This window comes from Acomys russatus, chromosome 8 (genome assembly GCF_903995435.1).
Source record: "Acomys russatus chromosome 8, mAcoRus1.1, whole genome shotgun sequence".
Taxonomy (NCBI): domain Eukaryota; kingdom Metazoa; phylum Chordata; class Mammalia; order Rodentia; family Muridae; genus Acomys; species Acomys russatus.
In genome coordinates this window covers 13,893,005-13,912,936 of record NC_067144.1, presented here as the reverse complement: position 1 = coordinate 13,912,936, position 19,932 = coordinate 13,893,005, and the positions used below count along the sequence as shown (strand labels likewise).

Sequence of the window (19,932 nt, the reverse complement as noted above, 5' to 3'; positions counted from 1 at the left end):
CACTGCGTCCAGTCTGTTTAAATCTGAAGCACAGGTGATATTTGAGTGTACACATTATTTTTAGTCCAGTTTTAGGAAAAGTTAGAATTACGGAGGTGGAATTTGGCTCAAACGTTTGCCAAGTTCCCGAAGCGCCTGCTTGAAAATGTTCCCAGACCTTATTTATTGCTCCTAGTTCACAGATGCAGGGACTGAGACAGGGGTAGGGGGGGGGGGTTGGGGGGTAGGGGGGGATGAGGGGGAGAAGTGACCATCGAAATCACATTAACGCATGCGCATGGGGTCTGAGACCGGCTGCAAGGTCCCCTGCCTCTGAGTTCAAGAGCTGAAACAATCCCGTACGTAATGGATGAAATAACAGTGAGTCGGAGTCCATTGCCGGGTCAAGGCTGTGGACACTGGCCCGGAACTGCTCTTTCCTGAACAACCAGCCATGTAATAGCTCCCACTGGCTCAAAGCTGCCCACGGTTTGAGTCAAGCTGTCATATAACCGAAGTCTGGCTTTTTATTTTAATTTTATTTTTTGTGGTTGTTATTGTCCTAAGTTCAGGTTTAAAAAGCGCAGAATAGCAGGCGGTCCTCGTTTTTCTTACTCCCTCTTTATTCCTTTTCTCACACAGGGAAGGCCGTGCGGCTCTGGTTACATCCTTCTGCATGTTTAAGTACATGGCCCTGTACAGCATGATTCAGTACGTGGGTGTTCTCCTGCTCTACTGGGTATGACCTGGGACCAAGCCTCCTTTAGTGAGAACTAAAGCCGATGGTTGTTCACTCGATGAAAACAGGATGTTTGTGCATCAAGGACCCTTCTGAAAAGTGTCCCCAGGAGTTTGCGAAAATAAGTCAGGACTAGACAGACCTGCAGGACAAGCTTTGGCTCTCTCCTATAGAAACACGTCATCAAGGGATAGCTGAGGAACAGAATTTAATTTTTATTTTCGTTCTCACAGTTGCTTTCACCCTGGTATCTGCTTCCCAATCCTGTTCGTTAAAGAGCGGAGTCTAGTACTGGCGCTGTGCTTGATAACTGGTGTTCTAGCTTGGTTCTCTTTTACTGTGATAAAGGATAGGACCGAAAGCAAGTTAGGGGAGGATGGGGTTTCTTTGGATTATAGGTTGTTGTCCATCACTGAAGGAAGAAAATACAGTGACTCTAGGCAGAAGTGTGAAGCAGAAACCAGTGGGGGAACACTGATGACTGGCCTGCTTCCCCTGGCTTGCTCAGCTATGTTACTTACATAGGCTAGTCCTGCCTGTCCAGGGTTGGCATAGCCCACCGTGGCCTGGGCCCTCCTCTATCAGTTAACGATCAAGAAAACGTCCCATTGACATGTCCCCAGGCTGGTCTGATGCAGGTAATTCTTCAGCTGAGGTTTTCTTTCCCAGGTACATCACGTTGACAACCAGCAGTGGCCATCATAGAAGACTTCCCATTGGCACTTCAGGGGTGTAAACATGGGGCTACCCACCTGGCAGGGAAGAAATGTACTGTAGCAAACATACATACATACATACATACATACATACATACATACATACATACACATAGGAGCTGCAAATACCCAAGAACATAGATAATAAAAAAAAAAATGGAGAAAAAGAAATAGGCGGTACCGAGCTTTGCATATACCCCCAAATTCAATTTAGTAAAATTAATTTAGTGGTACGTTTGCACGATTTAAGTGTTTTATCAGTTGTGTTTCACATGTAGATAATAACAGTCACGAGAACTTAGCAGTTGGCTTCCAAGTGTAGATAAGCCGGCATAGCTCTCATTCTCTGAATACGCAGATCTGAAAAGTGGTGAATTATGATATAAAAATACATGCATGGTGTGGTGGTTCTTATGATTTAACAGGATATAAAACGAGAACAGACGTCACTAGTGTGTGTGTGTGTGTGTGTGCAGGTCTGTGTGTGTGTATGTGTGTATGTATGTGTGTGTGTGTATGTGTGTATGTGTGTGTGTGAATTCAGTGTGTGAGCTCATTCTCCAACACCAAGGATGGGGGCCGTCCCTGCCGATGTCTTCCCTTGGCTCCTCCTCTTGTCTGCTCTCTCCTGGGTTCAAGCTCTTGGTCTCATTGCCTTCAGACAGCTTTTCAGACTCTCTGATATGGACGGGCGCTAGAGGTTAAGTTGCATGTGGGAATTTGATCCTATTTCTTTTTGGAATCCCAATAGCTTATTACCCTCAGAAGTATAGCTCAGTATGGCATACCATGATCTCCTTTCCACTCATGTGCGAGAGCAAGGAAGCAGCATTCCTAAAGTCAGAGGCTTGAACACTCTTTTGCAAGAACAGCAAGGCAATTTATTAAAAGCATATCACATCTCACCTAACAACTCCCAAGATACACGTTATGAACTCAGTGGCTCCGACTTTCCATCAGTGAAGACTGTGGAAGACTACCAAACAGCTGTCACGTGTGGCGACTGGAGATGCGTGGTTTATTGGGCCAGACCGAGCCCACACTTTCTGTTAGTCATTAGAAAAGGGACAAGACAGATCCAGCAGGCGTTCCCTTCAGCACTAGGTATCTCTGATGAAGGGGACCCTGCCTGGGAAGCACACATAGGAAGCTCTTTTGGAGCTAGAAGGTTTCACAGACATGGGTCTCGCTCCCCCACCCCCACCCCGCAACAATCGCCCCCCCCCCCACTCACCAACTCCAGGCAGGGCCTGAAGCCATGCCATGTTCTCAGCAAGCTGCTTGAGAAATTAAAATTGTAAAGAGACACTTAATGCAAATCTTGTTAAACTCTATCCATAAGCTTGTCGTTTAAAAAAATCTGCTTTCCTTTTTGTTTCCAGGAGACAAACAGCCTTTCAAATTACCAGTTTCTATTCCAGGATCTGGCCATCACGACTCTTATTGGTGTAACAAGTAAGAACTTTAAACCTCTCTTCGGGGAGGTGTTTCTCCTGCTGCCTTCCCTCTACCCCAGGAAGGTTTGTCTGTGGGCAGCAGGCATGTCCCCTGCCTTAGTCCCACAGCAAGAGGGTGGAGCCACAGAATACTCAATTCCATTGAAGGAAAAACATTCACAAAGGGGGGAAAAATGAGCTTTTTGCCTCTTCCACAAAAGATGCAGCTTCCATAAATGGGCACTAATCAACGAGAGTGAAAAGGCCCCTGGGAAATTGGAAGTGGCTTCAGTTTGCTTTCCGGTGTAGGTGTGGTTGAAATGAGCTCCACTTGTAGAGCAATGGTGGTCATCTTTCTGACCCCCAAATTGCAGCCTCTCAGCATGGAAAGTGGCACTACAGGTGATCCTGCCATTAGGACTCCTGCGTCCCACCTTTCTAATGAGTGTACCGATTATCTCCCGCATGGGGAAAATCGTCAAAGTATGAATGTATTTTTTCAAGCTATTTTAGGCTTGCAGCAAAGCTGAGACAAAGGTACAGAGATTTCCTTTGTACCTTTCCTCGGCTGAGTGCACACAGCTGCCCCTTTCGGCAGCCCCAGCCCTGCTACAAAGATCATAGCTGGGCTTTCTTCCTCGTCTCAAACTCCGTGGGTTTGCACACGTGTCAGGTGACAGGTATCCGTACGCTACCATACAGAATGTTTACCCCTTGGTGTTTTGTACTCTATTTGTTCTCCCCTCCCCCGAACTTCTGACAACCACTGTGGTCTTTTAACTGTCTCTGCACCTTTCTGGAAACTTCTGCAGTTGGAATTATGTAGTCAGCAGGCCTTTCAGATTGGCCTCTTTCATACCGTAATGTTAAACATTAGCGGTTTCTACGCACCTTACTTTGGCATTGCCCTCTTTAGCCTACTGAGCGATAGTCTGCGGTCTCTGTGCCACAGTTTATTTCTCCATCCACCTATTGAAGGGCATCCTGGCTGCTTTCAAGTTTTAAAAGCGTAAGGGTAAAATTGCTTTGAACATCTGTGTTCAAGGTTTTGCGTGAACACAGGTTTTCAATTCCACGGCCCACTTTGCAAGTTCAGCAGCGATACCCCGTATGAGCCACTGTGCACATAACTAACTCAGTACAACGCTATGGATCCTTCATTGTCTCTTTCACGTGTGCTGTGGTCTGGCTTTTATGCCCTTTCTCCCATAGTTTTAACAGCTCTCATGATAATTCAGTCTAAAATCTTGTTCAGAAATGCAGAAGACCACGCTCAGGTGTCGCCACGTCCCCTGCCTGCCGCTGGGGAAGTCCTCCATGCCTCTCTTGCCGTCAATAGCAACGGCCCCTTCTCCCGAAGCTGCAGGACTCTCAACACCACCCTCTTTCCTCAAAAGCGTTCTTTCTTTACGCTTGAGTGATACCACACTCTTGTGAATTCATCTACCACTCAAGCGACAAACAGCTCCCAGCTCTTTCTTTTCTTATCTCCTTAAACCCCATTCTCGGAGCATCTCGACATCAGTCTGCACCCTCTCTCTAAGGGAAGTCAACTAGTCACATGACTTTTTAAAAAATCATCCCTGTGTGATGAATCTCCGGTTTACATCTGCCAATGAGATGATTATTTGGAGCGCTGGAACAGCTCTGCCTATTTAACAGGGCCCACACGTGACGTAGCTGGGCCAAACCCTTAATTCTGCCAGACAGAGTTATGTGAACTTACTGAGTGGCTTGTTTGTGCTACTTAACCTTTAAGTTAAGTCAGTGAAACAAAGTGAAGGGAAGCAAAGCCATCCTTTTCCTTACACATTGCCTTGTATATTTGAATGCTTGGTCTCCTGGAGCCGTATTACTTGCCAGAGATTAGGAGGTGTGGCTTCGTTGAGGTAGGTGTGGCCTTGTTGGAGTAGGTGTGGCTTTGTTGAGGTAGGTGTGGTCTTGTTGGAGGAAGTGGTCACTCAGATGACTTTGAGATTTCAAAAGCCCAAGCCAGGCCCAATGTCACTTTCCTTTTGCTGCCTGTGGATCCGGATGTAGAACGCTCTCCAGCACCATGTTTACCTGTATGCTGCTGTCCCCACTACCATGCTAATGGACTAAACCTCTGAAACTGTAAGCCAGCCCCAAAGAAATGCTTCCCTTTATAAGAGTTGTTGGGGTCAGGGTATCTCTTCATAGCAATAGATCACTGACTAGGACAGTCCCTATTGGCTCTGTCACCAGTCACATCCCAATTCTTTTCCTGCCATTGCCAGATAACCACTGTCACCTCTGGTTGGGTGGGCCAGGCCACTATTGCCTTCATAATTGATCCGGCCTTCATTCTTGCTGCCAACCCCACTTACCCTTTAAAAAGGTCACACAGGAAGTTCCAGGTTGCCCTAAAATATTTCTGTACAAACTGTCTCTGGTAGTTCCATTTACCTTTCCCACAATATAGTTTTTGTTTTAAATGTAGACGTTATGACGTCACTCTCTTGCTTAACATGCTCCCGTGGGGTCTGGCAAGATGGGTCAGCAGGTAGAAATAATTGCCTTGCAAGTCTGTGTTCAGTCACATAAAAGTGGAAGGAGAGAAAGAAACTACTCCATAGAATTGCTTTCTCATCACACACGTGCAGTGACACCTGCTCTCTCACTATGATAATACTAGGAAACAAAATGCAAAACAAAACCGTTAGTAACTTCCTATCCCGTGAAATCCCAATCGCCCATGCCTGGAGTCCTGCCTGCATCAACACCGCCTCTGATGCCTCTGATCATATTACTGGCTCCGTGTGCCTTTCAGGCTGGTGATTCTGCTTTTTGGGCGTGGTCAAATGGTCACCACAGCCCTTCACATGACTTTAGCTTTTCCTCATCATTCATATCTTAGCTAAAATATCACTCCCTTTAAGTAGTGACTAAGACAATCAGTCTCTGCCATGTAGCTCTGCTTTATTTTCACATTAATTTCCCATAATTGGACATTATGATTCTGTCTTTATTTTGATTAATTTTTTTTTACCTGCTTCCCTCCTCTGTGTGTTGTTTGAGAAAAAGACAATGTTTGTTTTGGTCACTGCTGTGTTACCTATACCTCCAACAGTGACTGGCACAGGTCAGCAGCAGCCGATTGGCATCTTCTGAGTGACATGGAAGAATACTTTTGGGCAGTCTCGACGGCTAACAGACCTTTGCTTCATGTGGAACCAATGCTGTCTCGGTGCTTTCACTCATCCCTGGATGTGACATTCAGAATGACATCAAACAGCCTGACCTCTCTTTCCCCAAACCTATTCACGGTCCCTTGGAAAAATTTTTTTCATCTATATTGTGATGATTTGAAACTGTTGAGTAAACAACTAGAGTGATGGTTCTCAATCCTTCAACGATTCTCTTAACATCATTTATTGTATTTCCTGTGGTATTTCTTTTGGCTACTTTTAATAATGTCTATAGTTTTTTTTTTGGCAGTCTCCCTTTCTTTAACTACTGTTTCCTTTAATTTTTTGTTCATGGTTTAATTTAGTTTTTAAAAAATAACAATATTTTCCTGTGTTTTTGTCTTATGTGTATGGATTTTGCCTGCATAAGAGCCTGTGTATTATGTGTGTACCATGCCTTCAGATGCCAGAAGAGGGCATCTGGGCCCCTGGGACTGGGAGTTCCATGTGGTTATGAGGCACCATGTGAGTGTTGAGAATCAAACCCAGGTCCTCTGGAAGAGCATCCAGTTCTTGTAACTACTGGGTCATCTCTCAGCTTCTCTCTGACTCATTATCCTTTTTTTCCCTACCCAACTTTGTGTCCTTTAAAAGAATAAACCCATCATAAACTGATTTGTACTACACAGATATTCTTGTATGTGTGGGAAAGATTCATTCTTAGAGGAAACTGACTCCCTGTCTCTCAGCAGATCTCAATTGTTAATAGCCCCTCAGCCAGGGGCGGGGCTTTATGCCCAACTTCCCTTATGCTGGGATTTGGGTTGGCTTATGCTTGCCCAGATCTTGAGCATGCTGTCACAACAGATGTTTCATTGTTGCCCTGTACTGCCTGTTGCTTGTCCACTCTTTCTGGGCTTCGCTGTTGCAACCATCCCAGAGTTTGGGGGAGAATGGGTTGTGATACAGATGCCCCATTCAGGGCTGAGTGCTCCACAGTCTCTTAGTCTCTGCCTCGATCCGCTGTAGATATCTGTGTTAATTACCATCTGCTGCAAAAAGAAGCTTCTCAGATTGAGGCCTGACAGGTTGCGTTCATCATCCCACTCTTATGGTTGAGAACCCAGCATTTGCCTGCTCTCATACATGTAAACCTTGGGTTTATTTTGTAGTGAATCTGAACGGCGCCAACCCCAAGCTAGTGCCCTTCAGACCTGCGGGGAGGCTGATCTCGCCACCTCTGCTGCTCTCCGTTATCTTCAACATTCTCCTTAGTTTGGCCATGCACATCGTGGGCTTCGTCCTGGTGCAGAAGCAGCCGTGGTACCTCATGGACTTGCACAGGTATCAGGGTACCTTCAAACCCAGCTCCCTGAAGTCTGATTTCTGTCCATCTGTCCATCATTTGGTCTACATGATGGGTCTCCATCTACCAAAGGCTTTAAGTTCCTTAAATCCTTTGAAAAGATTTCCAACAATTATTTGTCTCTTTTATTACACACCTTTGCCCGTGTCGTTTAATAATGAGAGTGACTTGGGGTTATAACTTTCCTGGTTTGTCCCAGTTTCAGGAGCCTAGTTTAAGCAATGTCCAGTGACATGATCAAAATATTTTCCTTTCAAAACTGGACCCGTTCAATGATAAAGTACATGTCACCCTGTGTATTAATTGACAGAGTTCTTAAGACTCCCAAGGGAAGACTCACATGAACTCATCTCTCCCCCTGTATCCTTAATATACATGATGGATGCACAACTTAATGAACAAGTGGCCAGTTGAGTCTGTCTGTTATCTATTTACCTGTTCATAAATATAAAATTATAGATCTGCTCTGTGCTCATTTTTCTTTATTTTTGTGTCTTCTTTACCAATGGGCAATTATGAAATGGTGGATGTCTGCCCCAGACAGTGTTTGCCATGGTGACCTGTAGATGCAAGTGTGTTCTGGGGACTCCATTGGTTATTTTTGTTTGTTTGTTTCCTTTGCAGTGTCTGCCCAATGAGGAATGAGAGTGCCGCAACCTTAACCGTGTCTCCCAGCGTTCCTGAGAAAACCAGAAGTAACAGCACCTTTGCCAGTTTTGAGAATACTACTATATGGTTTTTGGGAACAATCAACTGTATCATTGTGGCTCTGGTCTTCTCTAAAGGAAAACCCTTTAGGCAGCCCACCTACACAAACTGTGAGTAACACTGCACGGGAGGCAGAGGGATGATAATCTACCATTGACGATCAGTAGAACAGGCATGCGCAGGACACTCAGGAACTAAACACACAGCGGAGTCTCAGCTGGAGACCCCTCCCTTCTGCTCCAGAGCTCTGAAAACACCCCAGTCTCATTCCCCTCCCCCCTCTCTTTCTATCAAAGAACTTTATTTTTCATCCCATGGCGCCACCTGGAGTTGTCTTTAGCTGATCTCTCGGGTCCAGGCTAAGTCTGGAAGTTCAGTGTAAGGAGCAATCTTTACCTGTCAACATCTGTCAGGATTCATGCTGGGGACACAAAAAGGACCACTGTCCTCACTGGGACTTGTGGTTGTGAAGGCTGGTTAAGATGGCATTGTGTGGTGGCAGACCGGGAGTAGGTCTTGCCACAAGGAACCCCATCATACAGCACGGTGGGCAGTCTTGGCTGGTCTCATTTGGCCAGAGAGGTCCTTTAGGGCAAGTGGGTGCCCTACTTAGTCTCTGAGACGCGTACTTGTATATTGATCCTAACACTCTAATTGTACAAATCCAGAAGGATCGATATCCTCATACAACACAGTTTCAGGAAGATTAATTTCATCTTTTCCTCATTGAGATGAGGAAGCAGTTGACCGCCCATCTTTATGTAATCACAATTTAAATTTTAAGTCTTCATGGCATTCCTGGTTTTCCAGAAATGGATTTGAGGCAGATGACTTGAACTGAAGCCGGATACTAGAATGTCTTTAAAGCACTTATCAAGAAGGCATTTTGCCATTTTTATTCTTTCTCTATATTTCCTTACCACCTGTACTGATTAAAACATAACATAGATGTAAAAAAGATCCCACCCCTTCAGGGATGTGCATGGATATTGTAGAGGTAAGACCCATCGCATAGACGTGAGTGCTCCATTATGCTGCATTTGGATGCAGAAGTCAAGTGAATGCAATCAGCATTAATCTAGAATATATCAGCCAGTAGACACAAGGAGGCCTCACATGACGACTTCTCAAAATGATAGCCTGTGTTCTTGTTTCCTCAGATATATTTGTCCTTGTGCTGATTTTACAGATGGGTGTATGTCTTTTCATTCTATTTGCGGATATCCCAGAGTTGCATAGGCGTTTGGACGTAAGTATCCTCTCTGGGAGATGACGGTGTTAGGTATTTTTGTCAGCAGCGTCTGATAGCAGGTCACCGTTGTAACTGACAGGGACACTCGACACCCGCTTATGTACTTTGGAAATGGTAAAGCCTGAAAGAATGCTGAACTATATCTGTTTTTTTACTCATGCTAATCAGGAAATAAGATCCTATCAAGTGTTGTTCTGAGACTAAAGATAGCCCTTGCACAAGGATTGAACCAGTTCTCGTTGAAAACAAAATCCCTTGTCAGATTGGTAAAAAGTCAACTGATATATTTTTTTTTTTGCTTTCAAATGCCATTTTAAAAATTGTGCCTGCAACAGTCTTTAGTTTAATTCTCAAGTCTTTACTTCTAAAAACCACGCTTTTCTGTACTTTCATGGTCTATCTGAAAAGGCACTTTCAAAGAGCCCTGTTCCTCTATCCAAGCTCTCTCTCTCTTACATTTAAAAAACGGTAACTGAGCAATTTCAAAATCCTACAAGATATCATAATCTTACCCATTCAAGTGAGGGAAAGTGCATATATGCAATATACATACATATGTATGTATATTTATGTATATGTGTATATATATATGTATACATATATGTATATATACACACTTATGGCTCAAACAGTCAGGCTGGCACTGTGGCATAATAAAGCAGGGATGTTCTTGTTCACGGAGAACTTGTGTGGAGCCTGTGATGGTGGGACTACAAAGGATGCTGCAAAGAGGCCTTGTTTTCAGTTTCCAACCAATCCTTCCTATTATGTAAATATGAGTCTATTTTTAAAAATATAGGATATTCAGGCAAGGAAAATTATAACATTATTTATTATCGTCCAGCATTTAAAATTTATGCACTGTAAGTGGGCTTTGCCTCAGATCTATGAAGTTTATTATGAATTGAATCATGGTGTTTTACAACCTAGATGATTTTTAAATAAGAAACGCATTCACGTGGTTTAAAAATTTTAAAAGAAATGTAAGTACAGTAAGCTATCCTTTCTATCCTTGCTTCCCTCTGGGACAATGTATAGTATCTACACATATGCAGAGGAGTACATGCATTTCTTATGTGTATTAGTCTTCTCTCACATTTCTACACAACGGTAGCAAACTATCCCATTCGTCCATATTTGGAGATGTCGATATGAGCATGGGGTGTGTTATGTAAGAAATGTATTGTAGGAGATATCTGTGGGAGAAAAGGGGAGATGCCAGGGAAGGTCATGAGAGTTGTTATGCCACCACGAAGCCCTCGCCCGGTGGGGCAGCTGAGGGAAGGAAGTTGTGCTCCAGTGGAGGAGTCTTGGTCTACAGTGACTTCAGGATTAAGCCGAAACTGTCCATCAGGAGGGTCTGGCATCCTACAGGAGTGGGTCTCACGAGAATCCGTGCTGTCTTTTATTGTTGGAAGTTGTGGTAGATTTTGAGTATACTGTCTGGGGTAGCCAATGTTTATCTTCCCAGCAGCAGGAGACGTGAGTGGAAGATTTTCATAGCAGTGGGTGTTTATCTTCCCAGCAGCAGGAGAGCTGAGTGGAACATTTTCATGGCTGCTATAACCACATACACAGTCCTGTACCTCATGTCTTTCATGTAACTGTGTATTTCAGTAATTGTGCCATACTAGCACATAAAGTTTTCCCATTATTTTTAATGATAACATAATACTTTACTGCATATACATACGCATTATATTTCATGGTATAGATTATGTATGTATCATAATGTATATGCAATCCTATATTAATTAACACATAGCTGTTTCTTACTTGTTACCCTTACAAAGACTCAGTTAAAAAAAAGTATATATACTTTAGTCATGCGTGAGTAGATGTCAGTAGTAAATTACTAAAAATGGATTTAAAAATACTTTTGAGCACATTGTTCTTCATAGGACTGCATCAGCTTTTACTCCCATCAGCAGATGAGGCATTGCATAGGACATGTACACAGCAGAGTGTATATGGGTTATCCATCCATCCATCCATCCATCCATCCATCCATCCATCCATCCGCATACTTATTTATCAGGCACTGCACCTGAAGAGGGGCTGGAGGAAGGCAGAGGAAGTGTGAATATAGCTTGATTTCAGCTCCATGCGCTCCTTTGGCAAATACAGTTGTGAGGGCACAGGGTGTGCAACTATAGGCACCGCCCCCCGAGAGAACATCCCTGACCCAGTATTCCAAGGCAGGACTTGCATGATGAGAAACATGTAGAGGACGGAGGGCCACACATCCATGGTGGAAGTTTCACACGTGTGTTCTCAGACATGCCTGGCATCAAAGTCACATCCCTGCATCCCCTTTTCAAAAAACCAAAAAGCAAACGGATAAAAGGGGGTTGACTATTCTTTATTTTCATTGAAAATTACCAAAATTAGGAAATGTAGACGTTTTAGATAAAAGAAAGAGACTAAAAGACGGTAAAAGTCACAGTCCTCAAACAATTGCACATCAATTTTCCGTGTTTAGAAGTTCTTTCTGTATATGTGTATGTAAAAGTATATGTATGGAATATGTACCATATACACATGCCATTTATATTCTAGGTTCATTTCATTTGTGTGTGGATGTGTGGATGTTTATACACATATCTGTGAGTGCCATGAAGGCCAGACGCAGGTATCAGATCATCTGGACCTTGGGTTACAAGTTGGTGTGGGTGCTGGGAACGTAACTGTTGAGCCTTTGAAAGAACACAAGCACTCTTAACCTCTGACCTATCACTCTTTTTTTTTGTGTGTGCCCCCACCATGATTTGTAGCTGCCTATACAAATGTCTGGTGTGAGCATACAGAGTATTCCAGCATATTTGTTCTGAGACTAACTGCCTCTGCCATCTCCCGCCAGCTGCTCTGCACCCCTGTCCTGTGGAGAGCCTACATTCTCTTCATGATCAGCTCCAACTTTGTTGTGTCCTTTGCTGTGGAGGTAAGCGCCCTCGGGCTGCCTGCTGTGTGTGTGAGTGGGGCCCAGGTCTTCATGAACCTGAGAATGGAGCAGCTTGAACGTGCAAAGGCTCCGCGCAGTGTGCAGTGTGCAGTGTGCAGTGTGCAGTGTGCAGTGTGCTTTTCTCTGATGGGAAAATAAACAGTTGCTTTTCTCATCTGTAAAGCATGGTAGGGAGGATGCACTCAAGTACGTCAAGGCTGGATTCATTCTGAAGACTCCCCAAGTACACGCACAAATAGAATTCACATTTTCAAATGGAGGTATAATTTGTGCACTATAAAACTCACCATTTAAAACTAAACAGTTCAGTGGTTTTTAGTATGGTCTCTGAGTGTGCAGCACTCATCACTACCCAGTAGCAATTGATCTCCATTCCCTTCCCCTCCTCCTTGACAATCACAAACACACTTCCTGTCTCTACGGATTTTCCTATCTGGGACACTTCATATTAGTAAAATGATTCTGCGCGTGGCTTTGGTTTTTGTTTTGTCTTCAGTGTTGAAGATTGAACTCAGGGTCTTGTGTATGTTGGGTAAGCACTTTAGAGCTACTCCACCACTTTCGCTTTTAAAGACCAGGTCTTACTATGTAACCCAGGCTGGCTTTGAACTCTCAGTCATCCTGCCTCTGCCTGAGTGTTGGAACTGTAGGTATGCACTATATTTTTTTTCCGGAGGTATGGGTGGCTTCTTTCACTTAACAGCTTGTATTTTTTCACCCGTGATAGGTGATGGGAAATGAACCTCACAACAGGGTCTCACAGCTTTCATTCTGCAGCCCCCATTTTCCTCCCTTTTCTAAGTGAAATGAGATGTACTCATCTTTATCTCTGTTTCACCCTCTCCTCTTTCAGTGATATTAGACATAATCTCTCTTCTTCAAAGCCTGGCATTGGAGGATGGACCGCAATGAAGGCATCCATCAAGGAGAGGAGAAATGTAGGCTTCTTTCTGTCCCCATTAGTGCTCAGATTTGTAGAACTATTATGTTCCAGCAACTGGGGTATCCACAGTGGGTTGTGGCTTCCTTACCACCTCTCAGCTAGTACCAAGCAGGCAGAATCCATGAGAACATTCCATCCTGTGTAGAGCAAAGACTACCTCGATGGTCGGTGGCAGAACGGAGCACATCATCAGGGCACCAGAGCCTCTCTCTGGAGGCTAAACCAGGCTTATGCCAAAGCAGAGTGGGCAACACGCTCACCAGGCATGCTTGGTAAAATGGGAAGCACAGGTTGCCAAGCCCTCCCCACCCTGTGTCTGACTCAGTAGGTGTAGAGCACGTGTGAGGGCTAGGCGAATGCTCCTGTTACCAGATTCTGGTAACAAACTCTGAAATCATATGTTAAGCCATACATCCTCCAAAGCAGCCAGATTGACACGAGGGGCCTAAGACTGAGTTGCAGGAGGCCGGATCCCGCCATTTAAAGCATTGAAAGGTTCTCAACTTTCCTAATGCTATTTAGTTGCTACCTCATGACTGTAATTTTGCTACTGTTATGAGTCGAAGTGTAAATATCTGATGCATGGTCCTGAGGTCATGACCCAGAGATTGAGAAACGCTGATTTAAAGGATAATCTCACATGCTTGTCTTGCTGAAGGCATTTTCCACTTGGAACATATTTCTCCATATCTGCTCATTGACATCCCGCTCCATTCTTCCTGGCACCATTGTAGGACTGACTTCTTTATGAATCTTTCCTGTCCCTGGGTCTGCTGTGCAATTAAGAAGACTCACTAAGTGCAGTTTGAACAGCAAAGATATATACTAACTTGCGAACCAGACTCGAGGTGGACACTTCAGGACTCTCCCGTGTCAGAGTCCTGCCACCTTTCAGTCAGAGCCCTGCACCTTTCGGTGCCGTCAGCCTTAGCTGTGCTCTCTCATGCTTCCTTCTCAGGTCTCCAGCTCAGCTGTGTGTGAGGTGGCATCCATTAATGGGCAGAAAGAAAACATGGACGGCACTCGCAGACTTTTATTTCCTCAAATTTTACTGGAAAACACAAAGTTTCCTATGGCCAATCAGGAGACTTCTTCATATGTCTTATTAGTTAGGACTGTCTCATTGTTATTCTGAGTAGAAAGGCATTCTGGGTAAGGGAATCCATGCTCAAGACAGGTTAGCTTAGACTGTTTGCTTGTCTGTTTTTGTTTTTGTTGATTTTTCGGGTGAGTGGGCAAGGAAGGGCAATGGTTTTCAAGTGTCAAAGCCTGTCATAATGCTGTATCAGGAAGACCTTCCCTGGTTGGTATATTTGCAGCAAAAGGCAGAGGCTCAGACAGTCCTTCTGGTGTGAATCCTGGCATTACCTCTTCCTTATGGCCTGACTTTGGGCAAATTATTCCTTTTTGTTGGGTTTGCTATAAAATGTTACTAGTAATCATAGCTTACCATATATTTATGTATAAATCATATATAGTTATAATTATATGTATATATATACATGTGCATGCACACACAAATCTATCTATCTATCTATATCTATATGTATACGGAGAGAGAGAGAGAGAGAGAGAGAGAGAGAGAGAGAGAGAGAGAGAGAAATGTGAGAAGCGAGAAGCCATAGTAGGTGTTTAATAAACATAAACCTATCTAACCATGGCAGTACTGCCTGTCTGTAATCCTAGAACTTGTGAGACCAAGGTAGGAAGATCAAGAGTTTGAGGCTAGCCTGGGCTATATGGGGAGATTCAATCTCAACAGTTGAAACCCCCCAAAAAATAAATGAGGCCCCTCAAACACACAGAGAAACAAACACAACAGAAAACTGTGTAAGGCATGAGCCATCATCATCTCCTGTAGCACTTACCATCTCTCACTTGAGCCTGTTGCATATCCTGGAGTGCTTTGCCAGGCGAAAGATAACGGAGGGATGGGACTCACAATCTACGGGGAGTAAGCAGACACATGCTACGGTTATTTGTGTGCTAATACCATCGCTTGCTTGCCATTAAGCTCTGCTGGCAAGAACTCGTGTTAGTAGCTATTGCATTTAAAATCCTGCTTAATCCTAGTAGGGGCTGAGAAGGAGTCATTTAAACTCAATGTTAGTGACGACCTTGTTCACGGCCAGCAGTAGGGGTGGGTAACTGATACTCATAAAAGCTAGGCATTGAGTGGGAAATAAAGATAAACACATGCATGTTTATTGTGGGTTGCCAGGAACTTCTGAATTGAAAAGCAGCATCGGCGAGTGGGAGCATCCACCTCAGATGCATTCCCTGTGGCACCCAGTTGTTTAGCAACCCCTTTCTCTGTGCTCAGCAAGTGCTGGGGCTACTGTCCTGAGTCTTTGGTAGAGGGCTATTAAAATTGAGAATGAGGGATGCTATGTTTTCCTGCCTCGTGTGGTGACTGAATCCAAGTGTAGGTACGGACTGTCACACACTCCTTAGGTGGCTCTGAATGGGTGCCAGAGAGTGGGACAGGATGCAGGATGGACTAAGCTAAACCCCTCCTGCTGGCCAGCCTGTGCTAAACATGGCCCAAACCCTTTTCTCAGGATGAGTAGGCAGGATGGCTGTCTCCTGTTGCAGAGTTTTAAGTGTTGTCTGGTTTGCTGCGGCCTGGCTCTAATCCTGCCTCTAATCTAATCCTGTTGTAGCCCAGGAACCAAACACATTTGAGTGAGCCCTTACCATGTGAGTCACATTCCCTGCCTGCTCGGAAGCATGGGAGTTGATATGAATGGCTTTGCTGATGCCCATCTTCTTATTGCTGTGCACGCATGTGTGTGTGTGTGTGTGTGTGTGTGAGCGCGCGCAAGCGCACGCACGCGTGCACACGCGTAAGGACTTAAGAACTGGGACGGCAGCTGGAAATGCTTACAAAAATTCTCTTAAAGAATCAGATTCTCATCAAAGCTTTGCTTTTACTTCTAGCTGTGAATTTAATTTAAAAGGCAGAGTCGCAAGGTAGACCACCTAACAATGGTTCAGTTGTCCTTTGTTGAATGACAAGCCAGGAGGACATACTAGAAGGATAAAAATTCCACACAACTCGTAGAGCCGTGTCTCATCCTTCATTTAACTTGTTGGAAGAAATGCCGAGGTTTCCTACAAGTGTTACATTTAAAACCTAGGGGTTGGTCCTAGGGCCCCTGCTTTCTCTCAGCTCTGAAAAACGAGCGACAATTTTCCTGTTCCAGGAAGGCAGACTAGGTCTGGCAGGTAAGCACCAAGGCTGGCCAGAAGCTGAAGTTGGCTCTCTGGGTCTTCATTTCTGCCAAGAAGCCTACCAGCGTTCAGAGGGAAAGGCTCTTGCGAGGTGTGCTTCCTGTTTTTCCTATGGGCGCCCGGACTTGGGTAACAAATATGGGCAGGCTTTAGGGAAACTGCATCTTCCATCGCTCCTTATTAACTCAGTTTACAAAATATCCCCCAGGTGGACATCGAAATCATTTATTCTTCTTGTCGGTTTGTTCTCCTTATTTTTCGCTCATGAAAGTACCTAATGGAACGCACCACACACCCAAGTTAACCCTTTCTGGGATTTGTTTTATGACTCATTTCACTTCAGCTTTAGACTAACTCGGGGAATGAAATGGCAGTCCAAAATATTTGTAATTATTATTTTTTGTATGTGTGTGAGTGTTTTGCCTGAATGTGTATCTATGTACCATGTGGTACCCGGAGAGGACAGAAAAGGATTTCAGATCCTCTGGAACTGGAGCTACAGATGACTCTCATCTGCCATGAGGTGCTGGGACTTGAACTCCAGTCCTCACCAAGAGCAGCCAACAGCCTCTGCTCTTAATGGCTAATCTGGTTCTCCAGCCCCAAATGCTTTGCAAGAGGCATCATTTTTATACTATCGGAAAGGTATTTTGGTGAAGGTAAGCATGTGTAAGCAGGGCCTCAGCATACAGCCATTAGTTTAAAAAGTAGTTCAGAAGGGCGTGTAAAGGGTGGCAGCCCTGCTCTGCCCTCCCCTGCCCTCCCCTGCCCTCCCCTGCCCTGCCCTGCCCTATCCTGCATTGTAAGGGCAGTTGTATAATCCTTACAGTGTATACAAGGAAGGGATTATTCTTTCTAACCAAACAGGCTTGGACTAATAGACTTTTTTTCTTCCGTGGTGAGAATTAGACTCAGGTCTCAGACTAATGACATAGCCATAGTCTTATAGTTATGAAATGAATCCAGGTCTTTCCAACCCCAAGACTGAGGCCTCTATCTAAATTTCAGTGGCCCGCATTCATGGCTAGCAGGGCCTTGCTGAAATGTATCGAAGACGTGTTATACATCTTTCTACACGTTCACTTCTATGAGACGCTAAGAGTTTTGTGAAATGTCGTTTTATAAGGCATGATGCTGGACGCGGTATGGTGTGATATATAGACTTTGAACAATTTTAAATTTAATTTAGATGTGAGATTCCCAAGGGTTAAAAAAAAACCAAAAAAACAAAAACAAAACAAAAAAAAAAACAAAACAAAACAAAACAAAAAAACAAAAACAAAAAAACCTCCCCCAGCTGAATTCCTTAAGTAGGAAAGTTTGAGGATCCAGCTATCCAGCTACAAAACTACTTACTATTCTTTTAGGTCCCAGAATTTTGTTAAGCGGAATCTAAGCAAGCACTGAAGAAGCAGTGTCTGATTATGATCTGTGGAATTAGGCAACGTGAATCCCAAAATTGTGTGTCTTTTATCTGACAGGAGGCCATTATTGAAAACCGAGCTTTGTGGAGAGGAGTCAAGAGATGTTTTGGCTATCAATCAAAAAGCCAGTATCGGATGTGGCAGAGGAACTTGGCAAACGATTCGACCTGGCCCCCACTAAACCACACCTCCTACTCTGACGTGCAGGGGGTATCCTACAGCAACCCTGTGTTTGAGAGCAACGAGGAGCAACTTTGAGGGAAAGAGATATCTAAGCAGTTATCCAAACGAAGGGAAAAATGAGCTGTTGCAGAGGTGTCGAAGCAAGGTGGCTCTTAACACTATAAACCCCCAACTCATGGTGGCCAGTTAAAGTTGACTGGATCAGATGGAGCTTATGGAGAACAGTGTCCCCAGAAGCTTTCTTCCCCTGGCTTCTGACACATGGGTGACACCTATCAAACCAAGAATGGAGCAAGGGTTGGAATGGGCCCGAAGACTGGCAGTTATCAGAAGGAAAATACATCTTAAAAATAAAAATGAATTGAGGGAAGGTGATGCAGTGTGTATTCATGAGTTGTAACATATTAATTAAGGATCAGTTTTCAATTGTCACTTGATGGAGAAATAACACAGAAGTGTCCCCTCATCTCCTCTACTGAGTTCCGGGTTCACAGCTTTCCTTCTCTTGGTCTTCCTCTGCAGACTTGCTACAGTGACCCACACCCCTTCATCCCCGGGCCTTAACCCAGCTGGCCCCAGGGTGGTGATCACTTCACAGTGACGACTCGACCATGGAAACTCAAGGACTCTGTGTTCACCAGAGCAGGGCAGGGAAAACCCTGGAGACAACATGGGAACATGTGTCCTGTTTTACCATCAAAGCAGCACCTCTGTCCACTCTTAGCTTCATCCCATTGCCGGGGATTTGGCCCAGGAGCTGAGGAGGGTTGTCTCTTGTGTCTAAAGTGAAACAAGACCAGTGGCTAAATAGCTTCCCTGCTTAGAAGGGTCTCACACTTGCTTAATGCTGTGTTGTTTCTAGTTTGTAAAAACTTGGGCTATATAGTTCCCCTACTTTCAGGCCCCACAATGATACACACGTGTCTCGCTTTTATTTTAGGGGCAAGGTGGAAGGCTATCAAAGAGCATGCGTATTGATTGCTCCTGACTATATGAATGCAGTCATGTTTAAAGGGTCCCCCATGTTACTTATACCCTGCTCTGCTGTTTTGGGAATGCTCATTGTGTGCTCTGCATTATATGTCTGCCATCTTTCAGCGAAGTCCTTACACAACCTGTGTATTCTTTGCTTAAGATTGGCCTGCTTGCAGAAAACCCCGAACGTTTATCTTATTTTACCACCTTGGACAACTGACCATATTGGACTGTCTCTGCACAGGAAACACCCAGTTTTCTCTGAGGTCTGAGGGCAACACTGAGCCTCAGGACAACGTCTACACATAGATCATTTTTTAAGTTGAAAATTATTTTCATACAAATGTATTCTGTTTTTTTTTTTCTCCTTCCTCATCTCCTCTCAGACTGTCCCTACCTCTGAACCCATTCAACTTTTGTTCTTTCTCGTTCTCAAAAAAAAGCAAGAAAAGGAAATCAAGGCAAACAAATGAAAAAGCTCAAGCAAAACAAAAGCTTACAAACAAAAGCAAAACCATGGTACCCTAGAGGCACGCACCTGTAGTTTCAGCATTAGGGAGACAGAGGCAGACAGGTTTTTGTGAGTTGAAGGTCATCCCAGTACAGCACATATAGAATTTTAAAGTAAAACAAAACATCTGCCATAAATGCTACGGAATATCAAGCAGAGAAGACTGCTCAGACATAGGTTTAAGCCAATGGAAAGTCTTTATTCGCCAGCCATCTTCTCCACTGATACGGCAGCTCTGACAGTATCTCTAATATTGACAGTTTTTCTCATGCTCCACAAAGACCCTTTGGGCTTTGGGCAAGCGAGCACCTCCACAGTGCAATCAAGAAGAACAGCACAGACAGTTCATGCTTAG

General features: G+C 44.2%; 1 protein-coding gene across 1 annotated transcript in view; it reads left to right on the top strand.

The window, feature by feature from the left end:
• The window catches only part of Atp13a4 (ATPase 13A4), a 145,582-nt gene extending 127,349 nt beyond the window's left edge, over positions 1-18,233 (top strand). Inside the window, 7 exon segments of the mRNA XM_051150538.1 lie at positions 622-718; positions 2,817-2,889; positions 7,192-7,363; positions 8,010-8,203; positions 9,254-9,342; positions 12,206-12,286; positions 17,966-18,233. Of these exon segments, the coding sequence (XP_051006495.1) occupies positions 622-718; positions 2,817-2,889; positions 7,192-7,363; positions 8,010-8,203; positions 9,254-9,342; positions 12,206-12,286; positions 17,966-18,166 (907 nt within the window). The 3' untranslated portion in view covers positions 18,167-18,233.
• Positions 18,234-19,932: the final 1,699 nt, after the last annotated feature.